This window comes from Cardiocondyla obscurior, linkage group LG11, assembly GCF_019399895.1.
Source record: "Cardiocondyla obscurior isolate alpha-2009 linkage group LG11, Cobs3.1, whole genome shotgun sequence".
Lineage (NCBI taxonomy): Eukaryota > Metazoa > Arthropoda > Insecta > Hymenoptera > Formicidae > Cardiocondyla > Cardiocondyla obscurior.
Window position 1 is genome coordinate 4,205,833 of NC_091874.1, and position 25,131 is coordinate 4,230,963.

Here is a 25,131-nt window from a genome sequence, read left to right on the forward strand (position 1 = left end):
CCATTGGGAAAACTTCCCGTTCCGCGGAAGCGAGGAAGACAAATAATTGAAGAGAGTTTTCGTTTCTCGGCCCGAGACCAGAGCGCTCCTCTGGTATTAAAAACGTTTCGCCGTTCGCGAGCCCGGACCCGCGAATCTATCTATAATGCAGGGTCCGTTTACCAGACGTGCGGCTCGTATTAAAAATAATTCGTGCCCGCCGATCGTGAGGTGCTGCTCCGCGTTTAAAATCGGCCGGGGACGTCACGGTGGAACTCGCGTGCTAATCTCTTATAATACGCTAATCAAACGCGTACCGCCGTGATCGATTGGCTCGGTATCCGGTTGCACGTGACGCTTTACTGCCGCGGCGTTTCGCCGATCCTCTGTGCTCTACGATCCGCAGAAACGCAAAGACAGTGCGGACGTTCAAAGGTCTCATGCTGCGTTCCCCCGAGCACTGACTGGCACTGCCTGTTTCTATTTACTTGATCTTACCCAGAGGCTCTCAGCGTCCGGTCTCGCGGCGATTTTGCCGCGCGAGCCTGCATCGCGATTATTTTAGACCCCTTTGACGAGCCCCGCGTCACCTCGCCGCGTCGCGAATTAAACGTTCGAGGCACCGTTTTCGTCGCTCGTCGACCCCGACGTCGGACTTCGCCGCGAGAACTTCGAAGGGCGGGATGAGAACCGTCGCGACCTTAATGGAGCTGCGGTGCATAGCTTGTATTAGCAGCGGTAGCAGTCGTGCATAGTTAGGGTTTAATAGCGTGTATTATTGATTATAATATCGCATGATTGGTACAATCACGTCGCATTGTACCTATCAATGCGCGGCATGCAACCGACCGACCGTGCATCGCCCGGAATCACCGATGCACGAAAACCCGGCGCATTAAATTATTTATTAGCAGGCCGTTTCAGCAGATTGAAATCGGCAATTATCAAGCATACATCATCGCTGGTTAGCCACGGGCTCGTTGCGCAATCGGCGCGATCGACGGTACGGTAATAAAACAATATTGCGTGATTTACGCCGTTGTACTTAGCGGGGTACGCGAACTCTAGCCGCCTGCAAATAGAACGAACGGCCTTTACCCCAATTCCCCTTTATTCCAAACGCGAAATTTTGCGGACAGGAAATATTAATACGCGACGTGCGTACCAATAAAACATCGCGATAAAATTAAAAATATGATTAAAAATATGCGAGCGGTCTAGCCGCGAGTAAAAATATGCAGTCGCGACGTGAAAGGTGGTAGGGAAAGGCTCGTGAGTGAAGTACGCGGACATAGTGCCGCCGAAATCGTCATCTGCACCCTTTCAAAGATCCCGCGAGCTTCCAATAGCTTTTACCCTACCGCTAATGGCCTACCAGCTGACGAGTGGAAGCAAACAAGGATGCCGACTGCCAGATACAGTATTAAAAAAGAGAAAGAAAGACGAGGGAAGATGAGGGTGGCTTGCGTATCGATACAAAGAGCCATCACTTTTCGGTCGCCTTCTCTCGCGCTCCTCCTTCATATTCTCACTCCCGATGAGAGAATTTAACGTAGAATTATTTTTTAGCCCTATACATCTCCTATTTTTTAACTTGCAGGATTACGCAACGCGATTCGAGGCTTCCCTTCAATCGTAATAAAATTCTGATAGAGATTCGTTTATATATATATCTAAAAAAAGAACATCATAGGCTGAAATCGGCACCGTTATTTATCGCGCACCATTATCTGTTTTTTTTTCCGCTGCTGCCAAATATACGAGAGGGTGCAAGCACAAGGGGTGGAAGGACGCGGATAGATTTCTGTAGGGTGCTGACAGCAGAGTATATGACAACTGCCGAAGATACTCGGTCGCGAAAGAGTATAAGCTTAATCCTGCCGCGACAGCGACAGAAATATGAGACCATATTGTCTCCATAAATCATCCAAGTGTTCTTCGATGTGTAACCCCCGGCCTCTCTATCCTTACAGCGTCTTAGACTAACTGAGAATATAAGAAAATGATACGCGCCGTTTACGCGACAAAGATACACCGAAGAGCAGACTATAGCGTTTTCTGCGGTGACAGCGGCTACCGTAGTACGTAATCGTAGGCGGCAGAGGCAGGAGATGAGAAAACGGGAGAAATCATTCATCGGCAAACCGGCCGGCGCGGTACATACATGCGGTACATGTGAAACTCGACGCACACGACGCTAAAATCACGTTCGCTAGCTTCCGTCGCTGTATCTGCCTCTCGGCGTACATCGAAATGCAGCTTCGCTGCTCTACTTTTAGCTAAACTTAACTTCCAGCACGAAAATCAATTCTTATGGGCCGCGTGTTATTAAAATCGCGCGCATAATTTTACGTTTGACACATCTTTGAGGTATTGAAGTTAAGCGTGGAGATAAATGAACTAGGCGGAGCAACGATTCGTCGAAAGCTCGAAGGTGAGCAAAAAGGAGGGCAGCTCGCAGCTCCTTGGCGTCGTCTGCCGCGCCAATTCCCAACAAATTGTAATTTCTAGAAACAAATTGAATATAAACGCGCCGTAATTCGAATGCCTGCTGCAGCGGCACCGGCACAATAATGATGACGGCTGCGTAGGAGCCAGCGACCGTAGCTGAAGGGAAGCAAGGCAGCGCCAGGAGACGTAGCCATGCGCGAAACAGCAATCTTTCGAGGCAATCTCTTTAATAAATGAAGCATACGTTCCCGCTTTTGAATTACGTCTACGTAATGGCCTCCCACTCCACTTTTCCTCTCTCCCCCCCGTCCCTCTTGCTCCGCGGCTCTTTCGCTCTTTCTCATACTTGTGTCACGCGTCGGCGCCGAGCCCGGCACAAAGAGCGATGCAGATTCCACCATCGCGATCGACAAAGCCGATTTGGCTGGATCTCTTAAAAACAACGACGCGAAGCGAATGCGACTATCTCGTATCTCCCGTACAGCTAACAGTCAATAACGTATCGTAATTTATGGCAAATATTTCCGTGATATGCCGAACGAGCTGCGAAGTTCGATTTGCGAATTTACAGAGAGCCGCGTATACAGCGTATAAAAAAATCAAAGCTAAGATTAAAAAAAAAAAAAAAAAAAAGAAATAAAAATGTAACTGGAGAAGCGAATGTATCGACGTCTCCTCCACTCGATATAATTACGACTTCTATAATCAGTCGCGGGTTAATAGCAAATTCGTCTCGGACGAGCATATAAAGTCCGTGCCTGTTAACGGGAATGTTCGCACCTCCATTCCGGGAGATCGTGCCGGCGATAAAAGTGCAACGAGCCCCGTCCTCGTCCTCGCGAGCGTATGCAATCACCTACGAATATTATAGCTGGCAGCGCCGGCGAAATAACAGTGCACGTAAGTAGCGTCTGCCTCCCATTGTTTTCGCTTCAAATCAAAGGCAGCCAAATTCGCTATTGTGATCGCGTCGCGCACTGCACCTACACGCGATAACACGACGATAGAGAAATGCGATTTAATCGCCAACCTGCTTAAATACATAAACTGTGCCCCCCGTTCGAGATTCTTTTTTACTTCATTTAAATAGCTGATCGTATACTTAAATCGATTCAGTCAGCGCTCGGAAATTTCTTAAACAACATGTGGCAGGAAATATTTAATGTAATTAGAAAAAAGGAAAAAAAATCATGCGACTTACCAATCTGCATGAGCGTCAGCGGAGTTGTTGATCTCTGCCGGTGACTGTAACATAAAAAGAAATATATTAATGTAGATATGTATATTAATTTTAAAAATTAATAAAAAAAATTAAGTTGAAGTTTTTATTTAATAAATATTTTATTTAATAAATTTATCCTTACCTAAAAGTTGCTCCGCCGATGCAGGATGCCTATCCGAGGCCTGCTCCTCCTCTCAGATGGGACGTGACGAGCCATCCTTCCGCGTACGAGACACTCGCGAACGCGAACGGATTTATTACTATCGCGAGAAAACACTTTCGCGCGTTATTTTTCGGTACTCCCGAAAGAAATAAATCGTGAATAAACGCGCGATTACTATCGGCATTCCCGACGCGACCGACGAACCGAGTGCGGTTCGTATTCGTATAATTTCGGCGTGCGACACTTTTCGGCAAAGTGTTGGTAAGACGATCTGTAACAAATAAATGAAAAAAATTAAATTGTAGAGATCTCTTTTTTTTTATACGTCGGATGTGTCGTAAATTATTAAAATGTATTTAATGGTGCCATTACGCAAATGTTACATTTACTAATACGTTAGTGCTCACGATATATAATTTATACAATATTGTGTACAAATGCAGCACCCTGTGTACGAATCTACATAAATATATACATGTGTATATGAGAAGAGCGCAAGTTAGTATTGAGTGTGTACAGTCGATGCGTCTGCGGATATACTCGCAACGTAATCGCTGAATCGGTATTCCGTCGACTGACAGACCTAGGCAAACAATGGACGTTTGATTGTTCAAGATTTAGTACTGGTTTACTACCGTCGAATCCGAATTCGCGATATCGCGTCGCTCAGCGGCGTGGGTGTGTCAGCATCTGCATTCACAGGCTTCGCGAAACGTTCCCGATTTTCCGTCAAGTACAATTTCAAACAAGACTTGATTTCATCAAATCTCGCAGCTGATTACGCCCGATAACGAAGCATGATAAATCTCGGTGATTACTCGAACGGATACGGCGATCGGCGCAACCAATTATTCATTAAAAATATATTATATTTAACACTGGTATTAATTAGTGCATCTTTGGCGAATGAAAAGAGAGCTTGCGGAAATTTTATGTTTCGTTATATGCGCCTGCGTCGCGAAAGACGATACGACGTTTACATTAAATGCCAGACCGACGAAACTCGACCGGCGCCGGTGTCTTCGAGCATGCGGCTACGTCAAAGTGGTATTTTCAATAGCCCGTGCACTGGAATCCACCCGATGCCCGGAAGAATTCGTATTTCCCTGTGAATCGCGATGGTCATCGGAAACGGGTCAGCCGAGATACGGGTACGGACAACGTCTTAGGAATCCGGTATTCGCGGATAACGCGATTACGTGACGGAACCCCTATCGAGTCAACATTCCTCCTCGCAGCAATCGCGAAAGTTTCAAATATCTGAATACCATAATAATTAGCTGTTACTACAGTGTAACGTGCGACTATTATTTTTATTGCGAACTGTGAAACGGCAAAATTATGCTAATATTAAATCGCCAGAGGTCTGGATTACTCTGCGAGATCCCTATCTTTCGGGGCATTCTACATTTTGTATATCTGGATATAAAAAGAATCTAAATTTCCCCCCCTCCCTCTAAAGAGGGTCTGTCGTGCTGTAAGCATGGGAGTGGGCACGTCAAACGTCTTAGGAATTTCCTAGCTGAGAAAACAGAATTTGATTGAGAACGAGACAAGCGCGATTGTTCCCCTTCGAAATTTCAATAGAATGTGAAGCATTTATATTTCACAAATGCTGAAGGCTTCAACCGTCGTCTGTATCGAAGAAAAGATTTCACGATACTTGAAATTCTAGTTTCAACTCAAGGTTTAATAATTAAGCAATTATCAAGAGTACATTTATTCAACGTGAGGCCAACATTTTTATATACGCTATTTTTGAGGAGACAGAGCCGAAATAAACTCGCGGAATACATTTATCGTTGCTATATTTCGCTTTTGTCGAGACACGATCGCGTTGATTACAAATAAACCGAACAGACAACCGCTTTACACGCGCCAGTAAAATCCACACGCGCGTCTGTCTGCGTTTAAGCAGGCTGCGACAAGGGGGGATGGGGAAGCTGGTTTCGTTAAAACAACCCCTTATGTAGCACCCCCGCGCTTTGGCCCTAGCTTCCACGGCAACGTCAGCCCTTTCTCCTACCGTAACCGCGTCTCTGGCAATTCACTGATCCGCATTTAGGACAGGAGGCGATATTTAGGCCGAAGGGTGAGAGGCCTCGAAGTTAATTAGATCGACTTCGTCAAGGCGCATCCACTTAACTTCAACGCGTCAGAGACACATCGCATCGCGACTACCTACACTGACTTGCATACAAGGCGTACGAGAAGTCCTACCGTCCCCCGTTAACCCACTGATGCACTTTGATGACGAAAATGACCGTGCAAATCATACGTGTAATTTATCTCAACGTTGATTCGTTACAAATCATTGATTTTCCTTTTACCGCGAGGATTTTTATTTCGCGTTCGAGCTTAAAGCTGTAAAAATATCGCAACTTAATTGCCATCCAAAATTTTGACTTCAGACGAGTAAAAGCATTGCGAGCTTTATTCTTAATCTGCGGTACTTCTTTTGAAATACGTCAATTAAAAAAAAAAAGAAAAGAAAAAAATTTAGCCATGGTAAAATTTATGTACTAAATTAAATTCTGCGCGGTATACATCTATTTCCGACAAAATCTTTTTCAAATATACACTTATCCGTCTATTACCGTGCTTTTTAAGTCACATTTCGCTCTTTTATGAAATAACGCGCCGGGAGTAATTAATGCAATAGCTGAAAATAATGGAGCATCGATGAAAATACACAGTGACGACCCGCGGTCCAAATCGAGAAACACGGTACCGGCGAAAAATAACGTGGCGGAATTAAATTCGCCGGGTGTACAAAAAAAGAGCGACGGGGGCACTCTCGGCGAAGTGACAGCGCGAGAGTTCCATAAGTATACCTCGCCTACGGTCTCTTCTACGTTCGATAGCATACGTATGCGCTCGTCTAGCATACGCTCGCAAACGACGCGGCGCGCCTGCCGACGGTATTACGTATTAAAAGTTGCAGCCGACGTGAATTTTTCACAAAGGAAAAAGTATTCAGCGCCGCTCTCTCGTATCTTCTATATTAAAATCTAATATGCGAGCAGGTAGAACGTAATATCTATTACAGAGTAATATCACCCTCGAAAACCTTCCTCTTCGAGTACTTTGTTACATTCGCCGGGTAACGTTCATGGGGATGGGCAGAGGGTTGACACTGTATTAAAGAAACGCGACAAATATACGCTCAACGTTTCGGTTTTAAAACGCCTAAAATGGGAACTCGATGGGCCCGTAATGTCAACTAAGCCTCGGCGAATCTTCCGTTGTAAATTATCAACGAGTTGCTGCCATCGTCGGCAGCAGCTTTTTCCTAACGGGGAAAAATTTTCTTTTGCTCCCCGATGCAGCGTAAAAATTTAAATATCTACAGAAAATACAGATTTGATACGTTCAAGGATTTTCAACCAAACGTGAGCGAGAATAGAAATCGCAAACGACGAGCTGACGCGGGATGAAACGTGTCATAAAATAGAGAGAGGAAGTACAGAGAGCAGAACCCCGTAGCGAACGATAAAAATTTATATCGGGGGTATTTGCCTCGGTCGGATAGTGAATTTAAACGGGCGTGTAATTGGCAGTATCGTAAAAAAAAAGGGGGAGGGATAGGAAAGCAAGAAAGAGAATACCAAGCGATAAGGAACAGGAAGAGAAGAGGCGGAACAGGGAACGAAGTAAGAAAGATGGAGGAGATTCGAGGGTGGCTGGGTTGTCTCCATAATTTTTTATCCTAAAACCGCTCCGTCTCTTCGAAGAGCGATATTGTTAATATGCAAAGGAGCTTCGGAAAAATGGGGTGGCGAGAAATAAGGATATAACCGTAAACGGGGAATGAGGGACGATGGCTGGAACGACGAAATTATCGTGCTCTCCTCGCTGCGAAAGATTATCTTGTCGAGCGAATATTACGAGCCTGCTTATGACACTTCGATCGGCGACTTACGCATACGCGACGAAACGTCTGCGCGTCTTGTAAAAAGATATAATTGAATGTTTGACTAGAAACGCTTTATAAAACGAGAGCAATAATTCGATAATTATATATTGCGGTTATAACTTAATTGATAAATAATTTTATAGATCTTGGAAATATTCAATTAAAAAAAATTTAACAAAATTACACGTGGGCGAAGGTTAATTAAATATATAAAGAGTGCATAAATAATTTACGAGATTGAATATTCGTACAAAGCGTGTCAATGTTAAATGCCTTATCGTTCTCATTACGATATATCAGGAAAACTACAGCATTACCGTCTTATCGAGGTAACCGCGTGACGAATTTCGAAAATGGCGTCGGCTCGTTTAATCAGCGGCGGGCGAAACAATGTTCGCCGCGGCGGAGGGCACGGGTAGTAGTTCAACGAATTGTTTTGATAAGTCGCGGAGACAATACGTCGTTAAGGCGCCGGGTTTCTCCGTTACAGGAGCGAGAACGACGAGGTGAACGACGTGGAAAGGCAGGAAGGAAGGAAGGAAGGAAGGAAGGTAGGTAGGTAGGTAGGTAGGTAGAAATCCGCGGCGATCTCTGCAAGAAGAAGGGAGCGACTCGAGGAAGAGGACGACGAGGAGGACTCTCGAAGTTTAGATTAAACTCGCCACGGATAAATATTCGTAATGGAGCGCCAGGGTGCCATAAATTAGCATGCTGCCCTCTCCTGTCCTTTCCCGATTCGACAATCTGTACAACGCGGCCCGTTACCGTCCGCCGTAAACTTCGTCTTTTCTCATCAGTGTGCGCGACGTCGATATAAGGAAAGTTTTGACATAAATTCTGCATTGAAAGAGCAAAGAAAAAAAAATTAAGATCGTACTCTGAGCGCTCAGGATCAATTCCTACGGCATTCGTTAAGGATGAGCTCGATGTAGACTCGTTAGTTCGAATGGGAAACGATTTTGCGCAGGATCAATCGCGCGGTGCGGCCGGATTAAGCAGTTTCTCCACTTAATTACTAGGGCGTTAATAGGAATTCAGTATCCGAGTCGCGGCTCGTATGGGAGGCACTGCGGATGCGACAGGCGAAAGGAAGGCGGACAGGAAGGAAGGGAATAAACCGCTATTAATCCACATTGGAATTGAGTATTATTAGGGGACGTATCCAGGATTTGCGACGGGTCTGGTTAAAATCTCTTTTGGCCGTATCTCAGGAGTACCTGGCAATCGTTACTTTTCGTACCAGCGAGAGACCGACAACTCATCCCTCTTTGTCTTCTCCCACCCACCCCCGCTATATCTCTCTATCTCGAAGATTAGACTGGACGAGGATTTACTTTGTTTTATTGGCCGGACCATCCCCGATTTCGCTCGAAAGGGACTTAATTGGTGTCGCGGGATCGCTTTGATACTATGAGCCTTCCCAGACGATGCTATCCGTCGAAGCGCTGTTCCAGATTTTTAATCTAAACGTGTAGTAAGCATCGAGCACGCGGGCGAACAGATTTTTTTGATTTTGAAAACTCGTGGTAATTTAAAATAATTTTTTTTTTTTTTTTTACGTAATTCGTAGATAATGCGCGCGTGTGCATGTGTGCGCGTAATAATATGCGTGCGTATAAGTTCCGCAGATCTAACAAACGCGAGCGGAAATCGGTGAAGTAAAGGAAAGACAAGAACGGGAGTTGCGGAAGAAACGACAACGCCAAAAGATCGATAGTGCAAGAATGGAAGGTGGGGACCGGGCACGTCGATGTTTTGAATCCCAAAGGTATCTCCTTCGATCTCAATACGTCTTACTGTGTCTACAGCGTAATAGAGAAAAAAAAAGGCGACTCGATACTCGCGGGGTTGCCTTCGGGACTGAAGTGGATTAATTGGTTGAACACTCACGGGGGTTGAAGCGGGACCGTTTCCCCTCTCCCCCATTCAATTACTTGTGATCTTTGCCGCCAACCCTTCGGTACTCCGAGACCTCCGGATATATCCCGCCGCCGTGAAAATTGGTCCTCCAACCGCCTCCGCTGAGAGAAAGGTGCGCCGTCTTTCCTACCTACCCCCTTCGAATAAGAAAGCCTCGCTGGGGGGATCTTTCGGCGCGTATACTACGTGCGCGCCATATCGATGTTGGGAAATGACTTAAAGAATTGCCGGTCGTAATTATGCATTTCGTTACGTTACCGCTTGCGCATATCACGTAAGAAATATAATCTCATAATTGTAATAATAAAAAAAAAAAAAAGAAAAAAAAATAAATAAAAAAAAATTAAATCAGGCAATAGAACAAAATTACCGATTGCGAAGAAGGCGGCTGAAAATGATTTATGCCCCCGAGTGGAAGAGTGATTTATTTATAAGGCAATTTAATACTCGTTGAAACATTATAAAGGGAACTGCAATTTGTATAAGAATTAAGAAATTTTCATAAAACAATGAGAGGCGAGCTGCAATCCATTAGCGCCGGCGATAGCGGATAATGATGTCTACATAAAAATGTGCGCGACTGCAAGCGCCATTTCGCCGAGACGTCCTCCTCCGGGTTTTACTATCGATTTCTCGAGTAGGTACCTCTCGTACCCGTATACCATCGTCTCTGCGCTCCCGCATGAGCGTTCGAGGTGGTCCGCCGCCCGGTATCATATCTTACCGCGCGCGCGCGCGATCTCGCGCTCCGCGTTCTTTTAAATAGGAACTTGCAAAATATTCATGGATGATATTCAAGCCCCATTCAAATACTAGCTCTCGCACACACACGCGCGTATCTATACGCGAGCTTACGCGCGCGCATAAACACACGGCCACCCCCACGGGCGTCTATCTTTACCCTTGCACAACGGTGCCACGCGATAGTGTACGCGCTAATACATGTATGTACGTTCGCGTGTATTTGGGCTGGTCCTTACATACACGAGCGAAAAGATTCCGTCATGCACAGATGCATACGCGCACAGACACGCACACCGCGGCGTTAACGCGGTATCCGCGGGTTTCGCGCTCTGCCCCGTCATAAAAGAGCCCCCGCCGCGTGTACGCCGCTGTATCTTTAGAAATATTGGTTAGATTTACATATTTTACCGTAAAGAGACGTGCGCGAGGGGTAGGGCGAGGTAAGGGAAGATCGGTGCCTGCGGAAGGGACGCGACGCTGGCGTCGATGGCGGCGGGCGGCGGTATAACGGAGGGGGGTTGGGGGATGTGTAACGGGGGACGGGGATGGAAATCCAGCGGAGTTGCCTGAATGCGGGCGGCTTCAGAGACGCTAAATATTAATACCTACTAGTGTTCCTTTTATGCTCCGTCTACCTCATCCCCGACCCCTATCGTTCCTCTTTCTCCTCCCCCGTCGTCCTGCATTCTCATAACGTTCGCGGTATGACTTAACATGCGTACATCGAGTTGCGCCTATCCTTCTTCGCTCGTTTCTTTCTTGGATAACACAGTCACTTTCGTGCGCCTGCCCCTTTCGTCCCTTTCGACGATAACTCGCGTCTTCGCTCGACCGATGTCCACTCGGGGGGAGGAAGGGGGGGAGGACATTCATTGGACGGCCCGAGATGAATTTGCCGTGCACGCTTGTTTTTTGAACGTGCCCGTCGCGGCGAGCTTTCAACGAAGCTCGGAGATTAATCTAATGAGCGTGCATGGAATCGCGGAGCAATACCCAGGAGGACCGTATCCGTCACAGTCATGTTACAATGCGGAGAGCAATGCCGAGGCTACCGCGTCTCGCGTGCTTTACGCTAAAGGATACTTCAAAAGTATGTTAAACGCGCAACATTTGCGCAAAACTCGTTCGGGCACGCCGCTAAAAAAGAAACGGTATAAAAATTACGCAAAATCTAGCGGTAATAGCAGCGTTTTACAAATTGGCTATCGCAAAGCAACTCGCGCGCACATTGTTATTCTTCTTTACATTCGCTTCTTTTACTCTCAAAAGAATCAAACGTAAAACATTTATAGAATAGAATAGCCGACGTATTTCGAAAGAAAAAAACATTAGTTCGCGTTTATAGAATGACTGATACGCGCCCGAACGGAAGAAAAAAAAAAAAGTTAATTCGCATTACTCGTAAAATATTTTATTTTTAAATTAATGGAATTAATTTGATTTTCAAAGAATAAAAATGCTCGCAGAATAAAAAGAAAATTAAAATTTAATACCGCATCTTCGCATCAAACAGTCGCGTGCGCATAAAATACGCGGGTGTGCGTTGTGAAAAGTCTGCCCGTGAGAGCCGCGTAATAATCGAGAATGTGATAACAAGTAAAAGGCAATCGGCGGCTGGCTCGCTCCTTTTTTTTTCTGCCATGGAGAAACGAGCTTAAAAGGTGGTTGCGACAAGTCGCCCTGCATTTACAAAGGGATAGGACCGACCCGCGTCGAATTGCGGCGCCCTACGCGCGATTCAATTAATAAAATTTATTCGAATGCGCCCATTAATTTTTTTCTTCCTCAACGCGACGGTAACGGCAAAGGGTTTCGAGTCCCGCAGCCGTTTAAAGGGCTTGTCCGGGGTGGAGTTCGAACGGGTGCAAATAAGATGGGCCCTCGCAAACCCTGAGTATAAATAAAAACGAACGAACGAATAAATATCCAACAAGGAGCGACAGGTCGAGTGCTTGTGGTATTCGCCCTATTGCCAACACCCGCCAGCACTCCACGTTTAAAAGACTTGACGACGGTGGCCTAGAAACTCGGAGTAAAAAGCGTCGCGTCGGGAGAACCATTTTAATTAACGATATTGACTTCCGAGGATGACTGCATTAATTCCGAGCAAAGAATAATCTTACAGTAATTAAAATAAAATACGACAATAATAAGCTGGCAAAAAAAAAAAAAAAATAGCCGCAAGTAACTCGATCAGAGAAACGAGCATTTTCGCCGACTATCAGCCGCACTATCAGCAATCACGCGCGCAAAGCCGCGACAAAGAATAGCGGCGGGATTGCAGTAAATAACAACCAATCGCAATTTCTCATAGCCCACGTGCGCCAGGAATATCTACATCGCGCATTGAATTTACGCTAGGAAGTATACGAACATCCAATATGCATACAGGCAATTTTGAGAGCGCGGCTCTTCCCGGCAATTTACGGCAAGATGGCGTATACATGACAAACGATCGAATTCCCTATGCAAAGAAATCCACGCTACCGCGAAGGTTCTTCTCGCTCGCCTCCCTCCACCCTTATTTTGTTCATTCCACCGGCGCGCGCTCGCTTCGAATACACTTATAACGCGGCGCGAGTTTGCTTGCCCCTCGCGCGCGTTCTCCCCTTCTCGCCCTCTCTATCTCTTTTTCTCGCCCGTCGTCTCGCATCCCCCGCGATATTATGAGCGCGCGTGTAATGGAAACCGACGGATGATACATGGAGACGTCAAACGTGACGGCTCGCGGTGCCGTTTGGAAACGCAGTCCCTTCCAATTCGCGAGCAGCCGATGCCACGAGAGGAAAGCGGCATTTCCTCTCCTCTTCTGATAAAAATATTAAAACGGCAATCTATTAAACGCGTCGACGTTGAGAGATCTCCCGAAAGACATCGTTGATGCTCGTTTCTCTTCCTGTAATAAATGGAGATTAATGGATCGTAAAAAAAAAAAAAAAAAAAACTAATTATTAATGCACGATCGTGAGTCATACGGCCTGAATCCGAATTTATTTGTAACTACAAAGTTTTATTTGGAGTAACAAGGAGCGCAATCAAAGAACTCGTACGAAACAGTAGTGTAAATTCCATCGTTGATTTCGTGTTCGTATAAAAAGCACATCGGTGCAGAATGCGGATATCGCACAATCAGTTTACCTGGAAATCCGATACGACAATTTATTGCTCGTCTGAGGGTTTCTCTCCCCTTCCCCCCCTAAAGCGCTTCTTCCGCTATCCGATTTTGATCGGCGGGAAATCGCATTGAATGCGATAACTTCGGCCGTAAGGTTTGCGGGGAAAACGAAGGCTGGGAAAATACGTGACAGGGAGGGAGAGTGACGGCGGGGGCGAACTGGCTCGGTCGTCTCCTTTCAAGTAGGTTGAACTGATTTTCCACTCGCGGGATATTCAATAAGGCAACACTGAAAGGAAAAACCTGAGGAGGCTTCAAGACGAGCCAGGGCAAGGGGTGGCAACGGCTGGTGGTTGGTGGATGTATACGAAAAGAGCGTGCGTATATCCGCGGTGAAGCCGGAGTCAGAAATCGGCGGGGGTCGGAGTAGTGTATCTAACTACCTTTCTCCCTTCGACTATCTATCCGTTCTTTGCTACCGCCAGCTTGCGCGTGTGTATGCCGATATCTCAGAGCCTTCGAAGAGAGGGTCCCGCCATCGTCTGAATGTCTCAACACCGTGATAGTCTTGTCCAACTCGATCCTAATTCCGGCGAGATCAATTCGATCGCGAGCGGAGATCTCATCTCGTCCAAACAGGCGAGGCCACGTGTCAATACTTGTTAAAGCGGCTCGATCAAGATGGAAAATCTAGAGGTAGTGTTATTTCTAGTCGGACTGATCCTGACTTCAAATACCGAATGCGGAATTGTCAATAGTTATTCGTCAAATTACAGGGGCGCCCCGATGCCTCGAGAGGATCGATCCTCGCCGCGGATGTTTATGCACGCGCGCCTCCAAAAAGAAAATCACGGCCGTCGACTGCTCGAATCGAATCGGGCGAAGGACAGGGGCGGGGGGGAGTAGCCGGGTAGGCTTAATTGAGTGCCAGACGATATCAGGGTAGGTAGCGATTCGTCACTAACAAGGGTTACCTACGGATTACTGCTCGTCCGCCTGTAAACGCCCATCACTTCGACGTGCGCATTCTCTTTTTTCCCTCACCCACGTAATATGGAAATGGTTTACGTGCCCCACGCTTCCTGCCCTGCAAACACTGTCAGGTAAGCCGGTACCTTTTATTGCCACGAATCCTTCCATCACGATGTTACGGCGCGACACCGCACCGTCAGATTGGATTATCGGTTTGTATATTCGATTGTCAACGAGCGTAACGCCGGCTTCGCGTTACTATGTAAATCTCAGAAAAGGCAGAGCGTTTTGCATAATGCTATCGTCAATTTGACTTCAAATGTGATCAATTGCATACTTTTTTCGCGACGCTTACTTTTTTTTTTTTTTTTCTTACCGGCAACGACGCATCGGCGGAACTCGCGCGGGAAATCAAAGCCGATGCTCGGCTAAGAGTCCGCTTCCTTTCTTTCCCCGAGTTTCGAATGCATCATCAAGCGCTAAAGATGAAAGATAGCTCGCACATAAAAGCTATTCCCGAATGCCAAGCGGACGCAATAGTAGTGTCGGTCGCGGAAACTGAAAGGCTTCGCCGCCGTCGTCGTTAACATATATAGGTGTGCATCATCCACCGCGGTTGGCCGGCCGTATCAGCGCCCGCTGCTAACTCCTTCTCCGTCGTTGCATCCCGAATCGCGATACGGCCACCCTCGCGCTCCCGTTTCGCTTCTCGCTCGCCGGATCCGTACACACAGCCGCGATACCATGCAGTCAATAGATAATACCCGCGCAGCAGTCGAGAGTTCTGTGAATGCCCGGCTCGAAGATCAAACAGCAAACCTAAACCGCTGTTTGTTTTTCATCACGCCCCTGATCTCTTATGCAACCCCCCGGTTTTATTCAGAATTTAGGTTAGACCGCCGACGGTCCAACATGTATGCGCGTACCCTCGCGATGCACACGTGTCCCGCATATACGTGTGTGCGTGTGCATCACCGTATCCGTATCGACTCGCTTCTCTCTTCGCCACGAACTCGTAACGGCCTCTCATTTCTTCAGCGTCTCGCTTCAACCCCCCCCCCCTCGTCTGTCCCTTGCACCCCGCCGACCTACCTTTTTTTCCCCCTTTGAGTCTACTATGATCTTATTTCGCTTTCTCCCGACGCACTGCTATCCGAGGTTGCATCGAAAGTCACCGGTGCACGTGTACCCGCTGCATGTCATCATATACCGCCTGGATCAATTCGCCCTCGAGGCACTCTTTCAACTTATTTTTAAGCGCGGAGACGCGCATACAGATTGCCAGCTGTTTTGCTGGTAAATTACTTTTGTCTCGCGAGTCTCGGGACAACTCTGTCTTAGATTTAAAAGAACGGCGCAACGATTTTATCTGAGCGACGATGACGATATATTTTACCAATAATTTACACGCTAAATGCATTCGGGAAGTAGTAATAAAAATGTAATAAAATTTCAATTAAAAATAATGGCACCGGAGCATTTACAAGTCCTACAGCTACCTGTCAGCATATTTTTTTCATCCAGAACGAACGGCGCGATCTCGATTCTCAATGGCGGCTCGTAGAAAGAGTTACGCCCGCGATCTAAGCTCCCGGCGCTCACGGCTTTTCGCGTTATTCCCATACGGACAAAGTATCCGAGAGCATTATCTTCCTGCATAATGCATACACACCGGCGGTAGAAGCAACCCCCCCCACTTACCGTGAGCTCGATTCTCCGCGCCCTGCCGAAGGGAGGCTGCCGGGCTCCTCTTTCTCGCCCTCTCCCTACGGCTCCGTTCCTCCCTCGCCCTCCGTCTCCTCCCGACCGAGTATTTCGTGTTATTTTATTGTGCTGCGACTCAATAGTGGCTCCCACCGCCTATACCGTTTCCATGTTACGTATGCTCGCGTTTCTTCCACATGCAAGGAAACACACGAAGCTCGCGCGGAGGATACCCGGACAATACGTACGCCCGCGCTCGTGCTCACTCATACATGTGCGCTCGCGGAGCGGAGAGGTGTGTATGCAGATACACCGAGTACTTAGCATTAAGTATTCAACGCAAGGGGATCACGTATTATCGCCGACTCCCCGCTCGACGCGCGCGCTTATTTATTGCTACCCGGTCGTATCTCGTGTGGCAAAAAGAGAATGCCCACCCTTTAGTCTCCCCAGCTTCCACCCCTCACCCTTCACCGATCGGTGCTTTACATCCGGAAGATTATCGTCCGCTTTAATAACGTTTCCTTCCGGCGTGCGCGGCTCACCTCTTTTACCGCCTTCACAATGCAGCGATATAAAATATGATACATAAATGATAAATTCGTAGTAGAAGAATTTTTATGAGCGATACTATCGGCTTCTTATTTCACTTCTTGTAAAGAGCAAGCGCGTTGATGTGCGGTACTTTAACTGACGATAGATTCAAGTGAAAACGCTGCTTATTAAAATATTTCGACAATTGTGATAAATTTTATTAATATATGGAAACACTTGAGCTCGCGCAGGAAATCGACGCGGAGCACGGGAAGCAAGCTGAAAGATACGCGCCGTGGAAGAAAAAAGCGAACATTGGAAGCGTAAAAGAAAACGGAGGAGGGAATACGTTACCGAGCGGCATTTCCGAAACTGAGGCTGATGGAAGAAGAGTGAGGTACAGAATGAGAAAAGAGACAGAAAGAGAGAGGGTTGGCTTGTTTCGCAAACAGTTAGGAAACGGCTAACGCCGAGGATAAAGTGGTATCGGAACGAGACGATCGTCGAACAGATGCCGGGCCATAAAACAACCGCTTCCTCTTTTCCATCCCCTATCGCCGCTCTATCCACCCCCATAGAGCAAGCCAACTAGCGTTTCTCCTAATGGGCCAAGACAAACTGCGCCCCCGCCGTTCGGTGTTTAGTGTGTCTGCCTGCAGGGGTTGCCCACAGAATTTCTTCCAATACCCATTACCTCGAGACTTTGGCCTCTCACCCTCTCTTTCCCCCCCCCCCGACCTCCCCCTTGCTCTCTCTTGTTTTCCTGTCGCTGTATTTTTCCTTTTCCTATCCGGCTCTTGTTTCGCATATGCTGCGGCTACATGGGTCATTAATTGGAAAAAATCGCGACTCCACGGAGTTCCCATTGCCCGGCGTAATAAACGCCGTCTTGGAGAATGAAGCGACGACTGTGTTTAATGCCTACAGAGAACGAGCCCTCTTTTAAAATAATTTTTTTTTCTTCGGAACAGCAAAAATAATTATATCCCCTCCGACCGCGACGCTATGTCAATGTGCGGGTTTAATCATTTCAAATTCGCGGCGAGAAGAAAAAGAGAGTTTTATTCGACATTTTTTTTTTTTTTTTTTTTTTTTTTACTGGAAACCGCCACCGTCTTGTGCCGTCAATCAAAACGAAGGCAAGGGCGACATCCAGGAGCATCGAGCTCGATCGATTCGAACCCATGACCCCGGTGACGGACGCTAAGTGAAGTTTGGACTTGTTAACGAAGTTACAGATTCTCGTAATCAAGAAGAGGAGAGGGAGAAGTACCTGCAGCGTGTGTAGATATTCAATATGCCGTAGCTGTTAGCATCCACAATGTTATTCATATATTCAGAGACCTACACACACACATATACATTCACACAAAAACGCGTATGCTCCTTCGACGTGTACATATTAATGTAGCAGTAGACGAATTCGCAGATACGAGAAAGAGCACGTACTGGGAAAGAGTCGGACGAGCAGAGCGCGTAAGAGTATCTAGAATGAGGGACGGCGAATGTAGCGAAGGGGAAGGGCAGCAGAGAACACACGTCGTGCCTCGAATGAAGCTTTGCACACCGTTTCGTACCGCGCTGACTCGATTCTGGACGACGAATTCGTTAAGCATCCGTTTTATACGTATGTACGCTCGTACGAAAGAGGAAAATTCTGCCGGTCACGGGAATTTCGCGAAAGCCGGCCGGGAGGGCCGCTGATGCGAAATGCAAACTGGCCGCGTAATGTAATTGCTATAGGCGTTTCGCGCGCGGCCGGCGTTTCGCGACCAGTCATTTAGCGGTGAGTAATGCGTAGCGGGCGACCGCCAGTATGCACGCCGCCGGGACATTTTTATTCCGCGGCTGCTTATCGGCATTTTGCTCGCTAGTCCGTTCGGCAAAGTTTCCAGACACGCGTTCAACTGCTTCGCCCGTAAACCGTGCTCCGGCGCAAAATGATAATAATAATTAGTAACAAAATACGACGAGCCGGCGCGGCGTATCGAGATATCACGAAAAATATGCGCATTTAAAAACGCATCTCAATGTTGGAAAAAAAAAAAAAAAAAAATTAAATTAGCGAGCCGGCTCCAAGACAGCTGATTTCTTTCGAAAACGATAACGTCGGCGATCGCCGTTCACGATCGCGCGCGCGTACGCGGCGAAAAAAAATAGAATGCCAGGGAGCAGGCGGAAGGGACATGCGGCGATAATGATAGAAAGCCGGCCGTTATTTCTCATTAAAAACAAGGGCTTCATCGCCCGCTATTATTGCAGAAGTGGTAGCGCGGCGTGCACTCGTGCTTTCCCTGACAGGACCAGGCCTACAGTCGAGCCCACCCACCCACCCACCCACCCTCGTCTACTAAGCGCGCCACGAGTACGGCGGTGAATGAGTGTCATTGAGAGGTGTCACTTCGTAGCATATTCGTTTGTATTTCACGCGCTCTCGTCATTATCTGCCATGCGGTGCATTGTAACGGCGCGTCGGCCGCACTCGAGCACTTCAGCCCTGCAAAATACAAATAATCAGGAGGATCCGTCTATCCCCCGGTTCTGTCTAGTGGATCCGCGTGCTCCAACGCTTTCTCTCTTCGACCAAGCCCCGACTGCGTACATCCGCTCTCCTCTTATTCCACGTCGCGCTACGGAGCAGCCAGCCTCCGCCGAGGCTGCCGTTCTTTATTCATCACCGCGGCAATTCGCATCGACGATTCGTATGTCATTTTCCGTCGCGATTGACTGTAGTGCCATTTGCCCGTAAGAGAAAGTCACGCTCGCACTTTGTTATGCGAATCGTACGTACGAGCGCACAAAGTACGCATCGTCGCGGCTTATTAATGATATTTCATAAATTCTGAAGCGCCGATCAGGGATTTTTTTTTCCTGTCTCTAACAAAGGAGATTAAATTGAATGTAATAAGCGTGCAATCGTGTTCGATATCGCGCGTGAATCGGAATATAATTTTTAGCTGTTCAAGTGAAACGGCACACAGGCCAGGTTGAAAGTATTTAGCGCTCGAGCAGCAAGCGAATACTCGCGAAATAATCGCGCGATAAGAAAGATCCGTTCCGTTTGATATCTTGTTTGCGCATTGACTGCACGAGGATTGCATCTGCTAAAGCTCGCGGTCATCGCGTTGCATCATTTCGTCGGGAATACAGCTCAGAGCTATTGTTGTTGGCGTTTACGTTAATTGGTAATTTCACGAAACCTCTGGTACATATTTCGATGCTATAAACTAAGGGCGTACGTACGATGTTACGGAAGCTTAATCAGGAACGAATAATACGATTTTCCGATAAATTATCTTAACTTCTGAACATTTTTACAACGTCATACGTTACATGCATCGGGATTGTCAAACCATTATAGAACTCAAATACGAAATTTATAAAAGAAAAATGTAAGAATTACTTTCAAACGTGCATCACTGAAACATAAGTGTATAAATAAAATTCGACTTGTAGATGCAGTTTGTGCATTATTTTTTATCACGTTAGCGCTACGTGACCGACGTAAAAAAAAGAATTATTTCTATGGCGTGAACTTAGAGTTAAATTTTCGGTGGGCAGCCTTTAGCGGATCGCGAGGCTCATAAACGACGCCGTAGCCTAAAGCCATATCGACTATTAAGCAGCGTATAGCACGGATATAGCCCGGTGTACGCGATGTATACGCCCGTAATTACCTTTACCCTTAATTATCTATCCAATTAGCCCGAAGCTATTATGATTAAACCTATACTGTAAGTTTATAATAACAATTAGTTACTATCGACCGCCGCGCTGCGACGCGGTAATTCTCACTTTCCGAGCTGAATCACGGCGCGCCTTATTGAGGTTTAGAGTTTCGAAATTGCACTTCGTCACCCCCGCTTTGCATGGCGAAAACAAGCCCCGGCATAAAATTACAAATTTATCTTGCATGCGGTAAGGGCGCGGAAAAACATTATGCTGAACGCGTCTCTAATCGTCATTCTTAAAGGAAAGGAAGAAAAAAAAAAAAAAGATTTACGGAAAAGGAACCAAGACAGAAATATAGTCTTCGTTAATTTATCGTTTCACGCTCCTTCTACTACGCGGCTATTATACTTTCGGATAATTAACTCGATTTTTCTTCTAGCAAGGATGAGGTAATTGCGCCGATGAGGTACAAATGTCTCAGCTCGTTAAACTTGTTATTCTTCCCGGCAAAGCTCTGGAAGGCCAATTATCTTTTGGTATCTATGTTTGGTTTGTAATCAATAGTTTTATTCTCGGTGTAAAAGAAGAAAGAGAGATTTTTTTTAACTTTAAAATTAAATAAAATTTAAAACGGCACGCAATTGCGTCATATTAATTATAATATAGTAAATATTTAATATTAAAAACCTAATCCTTTTTTTTAATTAATGCAAGAGAGTGTTATTTATCGTGAATATCAAGTAATTAAATTTGTTATTGTCAGCCAATAATGATTTCCGCAGAGGCAAATTATTAGTTCATTAGCTGGAAATAGCCCGTGATGGAAAGTAATGAGCCTAAGCCGGTATTTTTGCATAATGGTCGCCATAAAGCCAGCGAAGCATTCAGACGTCGTACTTCGTAAAGTTGTAAAAAAATCGGTAACTCTCTCAATGCTAATCAACTGGAATTAGCGCTTCCTTCTTTACACTTCGGTTGTTGCCTCAATAACGTGCGATTCTTTTTCCCCAAGTCGTTCGCAATAATATTATATATCGCAATAACGATACGTGTGTTGCGATAAGAAAAATTTAAAAAAATCTCAATTCTATTTACCGTGGATGACGATGTCTCAAAACAAAAATAACGCAGGGAAACGTGCGATGAATGGAAATGCGTGAAACTCAATCGGGCTTCTTTGGGATCGAAACCGAATCCTTTTCGAGAAATGACGAAACGATATGAAAGGCGATCACCCGTCATTAAATATGAAGACCGTCGCGGATCTAGAAATAGGAAGAGACCGAAATAGGAATATTATATCGAGGTTCGACGGCAACCTTGTTCAATCGTACAGAAAGATGAGTGACGATTGTGTGCATGCACACCTTTCTCTGAGCTTCCCCGTCTCTTTCTCTTTCTTTCCTCGCGTCAATCCTCGCTCTTTTCTCCGTCCCTCCTTAAAGTCTCCTTCTTTCACTTATGCCCTGTTCGGTTGCGTATTCAAATGCGTGCACGTTTGGCGCGGTTGGATTTCAAGGTCTCGCCGCGGTCCATCCTGAATACGCCCACAAATTTATCATTGAGTATTATTCATTGAAGCGTCAATGGTACCATTTGAATATGAAAAGAAGGAGCATAGTGAATGGTTCCGCCGTGGAACGTCACCCGGTAGGAATATAGGTGTATATCAATACGGGGTGTCGCTGAAAAACCCGCGAGTTTAATTATTTTCCCCGCATTCGCGCCGACAATGCAAGCGATACCGTCACGCGAATACTGTTTAAAAAACTATATATATATTTTATCTCGTTGCGACGAAACAATATTACGTGAGCAATAAGCCATCATGCGATTGCATCGAATTTTTTAATGTAATATTTAAGTGTTGAAAAATATAATACAAAAAAAAAAATTTCATGATTTATAAGTGATCAATAAGAACGTGTTGTATTTTTAGACACCCCTTATATATGCAAAGCAGTGGAGGAACTAGATGGCAGGCTTCGATTATTTAATCGATTCAGAATATTCAGAGGCCCCCGGGAATTCCTTTTTGTTTAACTTCCTGCAGATATTCGCCGGTGGGACTATCGTCTTCGTATCGCGCGGCGTTTCATACGTACGCACACTACTTGGCCCTGTCTCCGACGAAAGGGAAGTAGAACCAATGAACAGCACACGGCGTTGTCGCGGGACAACGGCGGAGGAAACGACGTGTCACCCGAATAAATAGTTATTCTACTACGAGCGTTGACGGGCCGATCAAAGGCGGAGTCGGTTTCCTCGGCTGCAGCGCGCGAAGCCGATCGACTTTACATCTCGCAATTACATCGGAAATCCGTCGGGTTCAGTATTAATCCGTTGCATCGTCCGTGTCAATGGTTCGTTTACGATCGCCCTAAAAATCATCGTCATCTCCCCCCTCGATCTCTCGTCAGAGTTGAAAAACGAAGATCAGTATACCGGGAGAATTATAATTGTTCCCGTCACGCAGACGGACAACTGCGAATTACAACTTTCACCGGCTGAATCGCACGTCACGTAGGCGATAATTCGAAGTAGCTTATTCTAGCCGATAAGTATCAAACGCACCACGTTCTGCGCGCGAACTCGTCTACGTTAATCGGCTCGGCGAAGCTGCTCGCGCAACGGCGTGTCGAATGTATAAAGAAAAAAAAAAAAAAAGAGTATTAATATAAAACGACGATCACGTCGCTATTATGGACGCGGGATCGCGTCTTAACGTCAGAACGGGGCGCAACGAACGCCGATGCTCGAAGACGACGCGAGTGATTTCAAGAGAGGAGGGATTCGAGATAGGATTGTCTGCACCATCGGCTAGGAATCCCATCAAGTATCGTCGTTACCCCCGTGGCGGTGCGCACGGGCGGCAGGAGGCTCGAGCTAGTTAGAGTTTATAATAAGGATCGGCTGTTCCTGTGTAACACGCTGCCGGGCCTATCATCTATTTATCGAGTGAAAATGTCTTCGGCTCAAATCCCCGTGAAATACGGCCTGGTCCCGACCGCCCCCTTCGCACCCCGCCGCCCGACGCGTTCGCCAGCCTCCGATCGAGTATTGTTTGTCGTCTATGCGCTGCTCCGCGGACTGTGAAAATCGAACGGGGGCTCCGGAAAGAGGGCGAGGAAGAGCTCTCTCCCTCGTGGCCCTCGTTCGCTTGTAGATTACGAAAGCTAAAAATGATGTATATAGAACAATGCAAATACTAGCCCTCCATCCCCGAAGCGGATTTCATTTCTTGCGAGGATAAGATCTCCTCTATGGCCTTATTATAAAATCTATTATCTAAGATCTTTTATTCATTCGCCGGATCTCGCGGAATAAACGGTGCGTAATATTCGTGAGAAAGTGTCGTAAATAATGTTGATCAAAGGGGGAAAATTAGCGTGTGAAATTGTACTATTCTTCGACGCGAGCTCCAGTTTGTCCGGCTGCTTAAAATTGTCGTCAGCAGAGCCGAAGTTTCGAGCCATCCCTATGCTTACGCGGGCATTCCCATCGGCGCGATCGAAAATTACAGTGTTTAGCCCAAACGAGGGATTAAGTAGGCTCGAAGTGACAAGTCACCTGGCAGATATGATCTGATTCAGTCTAAGTGCTCGAGATAACGCAATCCAAGGTGTAACGTTCGCCCGGCTCTCTCGGTTGATCATTCAATAAATTCCTCCAGTCGTGATATTTATTAAAATTAATTTCGATCGATCTCGGCCGGTTTTTCATGGATCACAGTTAGATCGCCGAAAATCTCGTGCGTGTACGCGTATTGCGAGGAGTTTTATCATGTGCCACACAGCGCAGCGTGAAACAGAAGAGGGCAGGGGGGTGGTTGCAGAAGATGCATCCGTTTGGAAATTAAAAATGTCGCACAATAAGCGCTCGCCGGCTTCCGTTGACTGAAATGCAGTTGCGCATGCAACGGGAGGCTGCCTCCGCCGACGACCTTTTATGTAAGAGTTAACGATTTCGCGTGAGCGATTACGATCCCCCCCTTCGGCATTCGTTCGTTCGACGCGAGGAGTCGCAAAGGTAGAAACATCGCGCCGGTAAGCCACTACGTCGGGGACGTAAAGCGGGGATTTGACCGGCGAAAAAATATCAATGGCCTGTCGTGGCACTTGCCGTCGCACTTCCGCGACAATGAAATTATAACACGGCGAAAATCCCGCGCTGCTTACGATGAAATAGTGCGTCTTGAAACGAGATCGTTAGCCCGGCGTTCGCCAGTACCCGTGGAAACTCCGGGAAACACGAAAACTGGATTTGGACACGGCGCGGATGTAAATTTTTATTTCTGTACTTGCCTGAAAATTTACGCTCGAAGGATTAAATACATATCGGAAGCATATTTTCTTTTACGCTTAAAGATATCAGCTGTGACGACTGCGCGGATAGTTTATTAAAATAATTTTCATTAAAATTGCGTGTATACGTATTCCAGCAGACTGCAATACGAGGTGGCCCATAGTTTCCCCAATTTCACCGTTACGAGTCCGTATAATTACGCTCTTATTGCTGTTTTACAAGAGGCAGTAATTGCAGCACGTGAGAAACTGTGGGTGGGCGCGCGCGGGCATTCGAAAATAAAATTGAGATACCGCCTTTTTGCAGCACCGGAGGATCGCAGCCTCTCTCGAGGGGAGGCGACGCCGGACCACACCGAGTTTCGACGTGTCACCCGGGATGAAAGAAAATGGCTGACGATCATTAGCGACGGTGACTCGCCGCCGGTGGATGGT

General features: G+C 46.5%; 1 protein-coding gene across 7 annotated transcripts in view; it reads right to left on the reverse strand.

Annotated features, from left to right (window-relative positions):
- Positions 1-2,836: 2,836 nt before the first annotated feature.
- Positions 2,837-25,131, reverse strand: part of LOC139106372 (uncharacterized) — a 159,787-nt gene continuing 137,492 nt past the window's right edge. For all 7 annotated transcript variants that reach the window (XM_070663088.1, XM_070663091.1, XM_070663086.1 and 4 more), the window contains 2 exons: positions 3,795-4,086; positions 2,837-3,675 (listed from right to left, as the gene is read on the reverse strand). In XM_070663088.1, the coding sequence (XP_070519189.1) occupies positions 3,990-4,086 (97 nt within the window). In that variant the 3' untranslated portion in view covers positions 2,837-3,675; positions 3,795-3,989. The remainder of the gene's footprint in view (positions 3,676-3,794; positions 4,087-25,131) is intronic.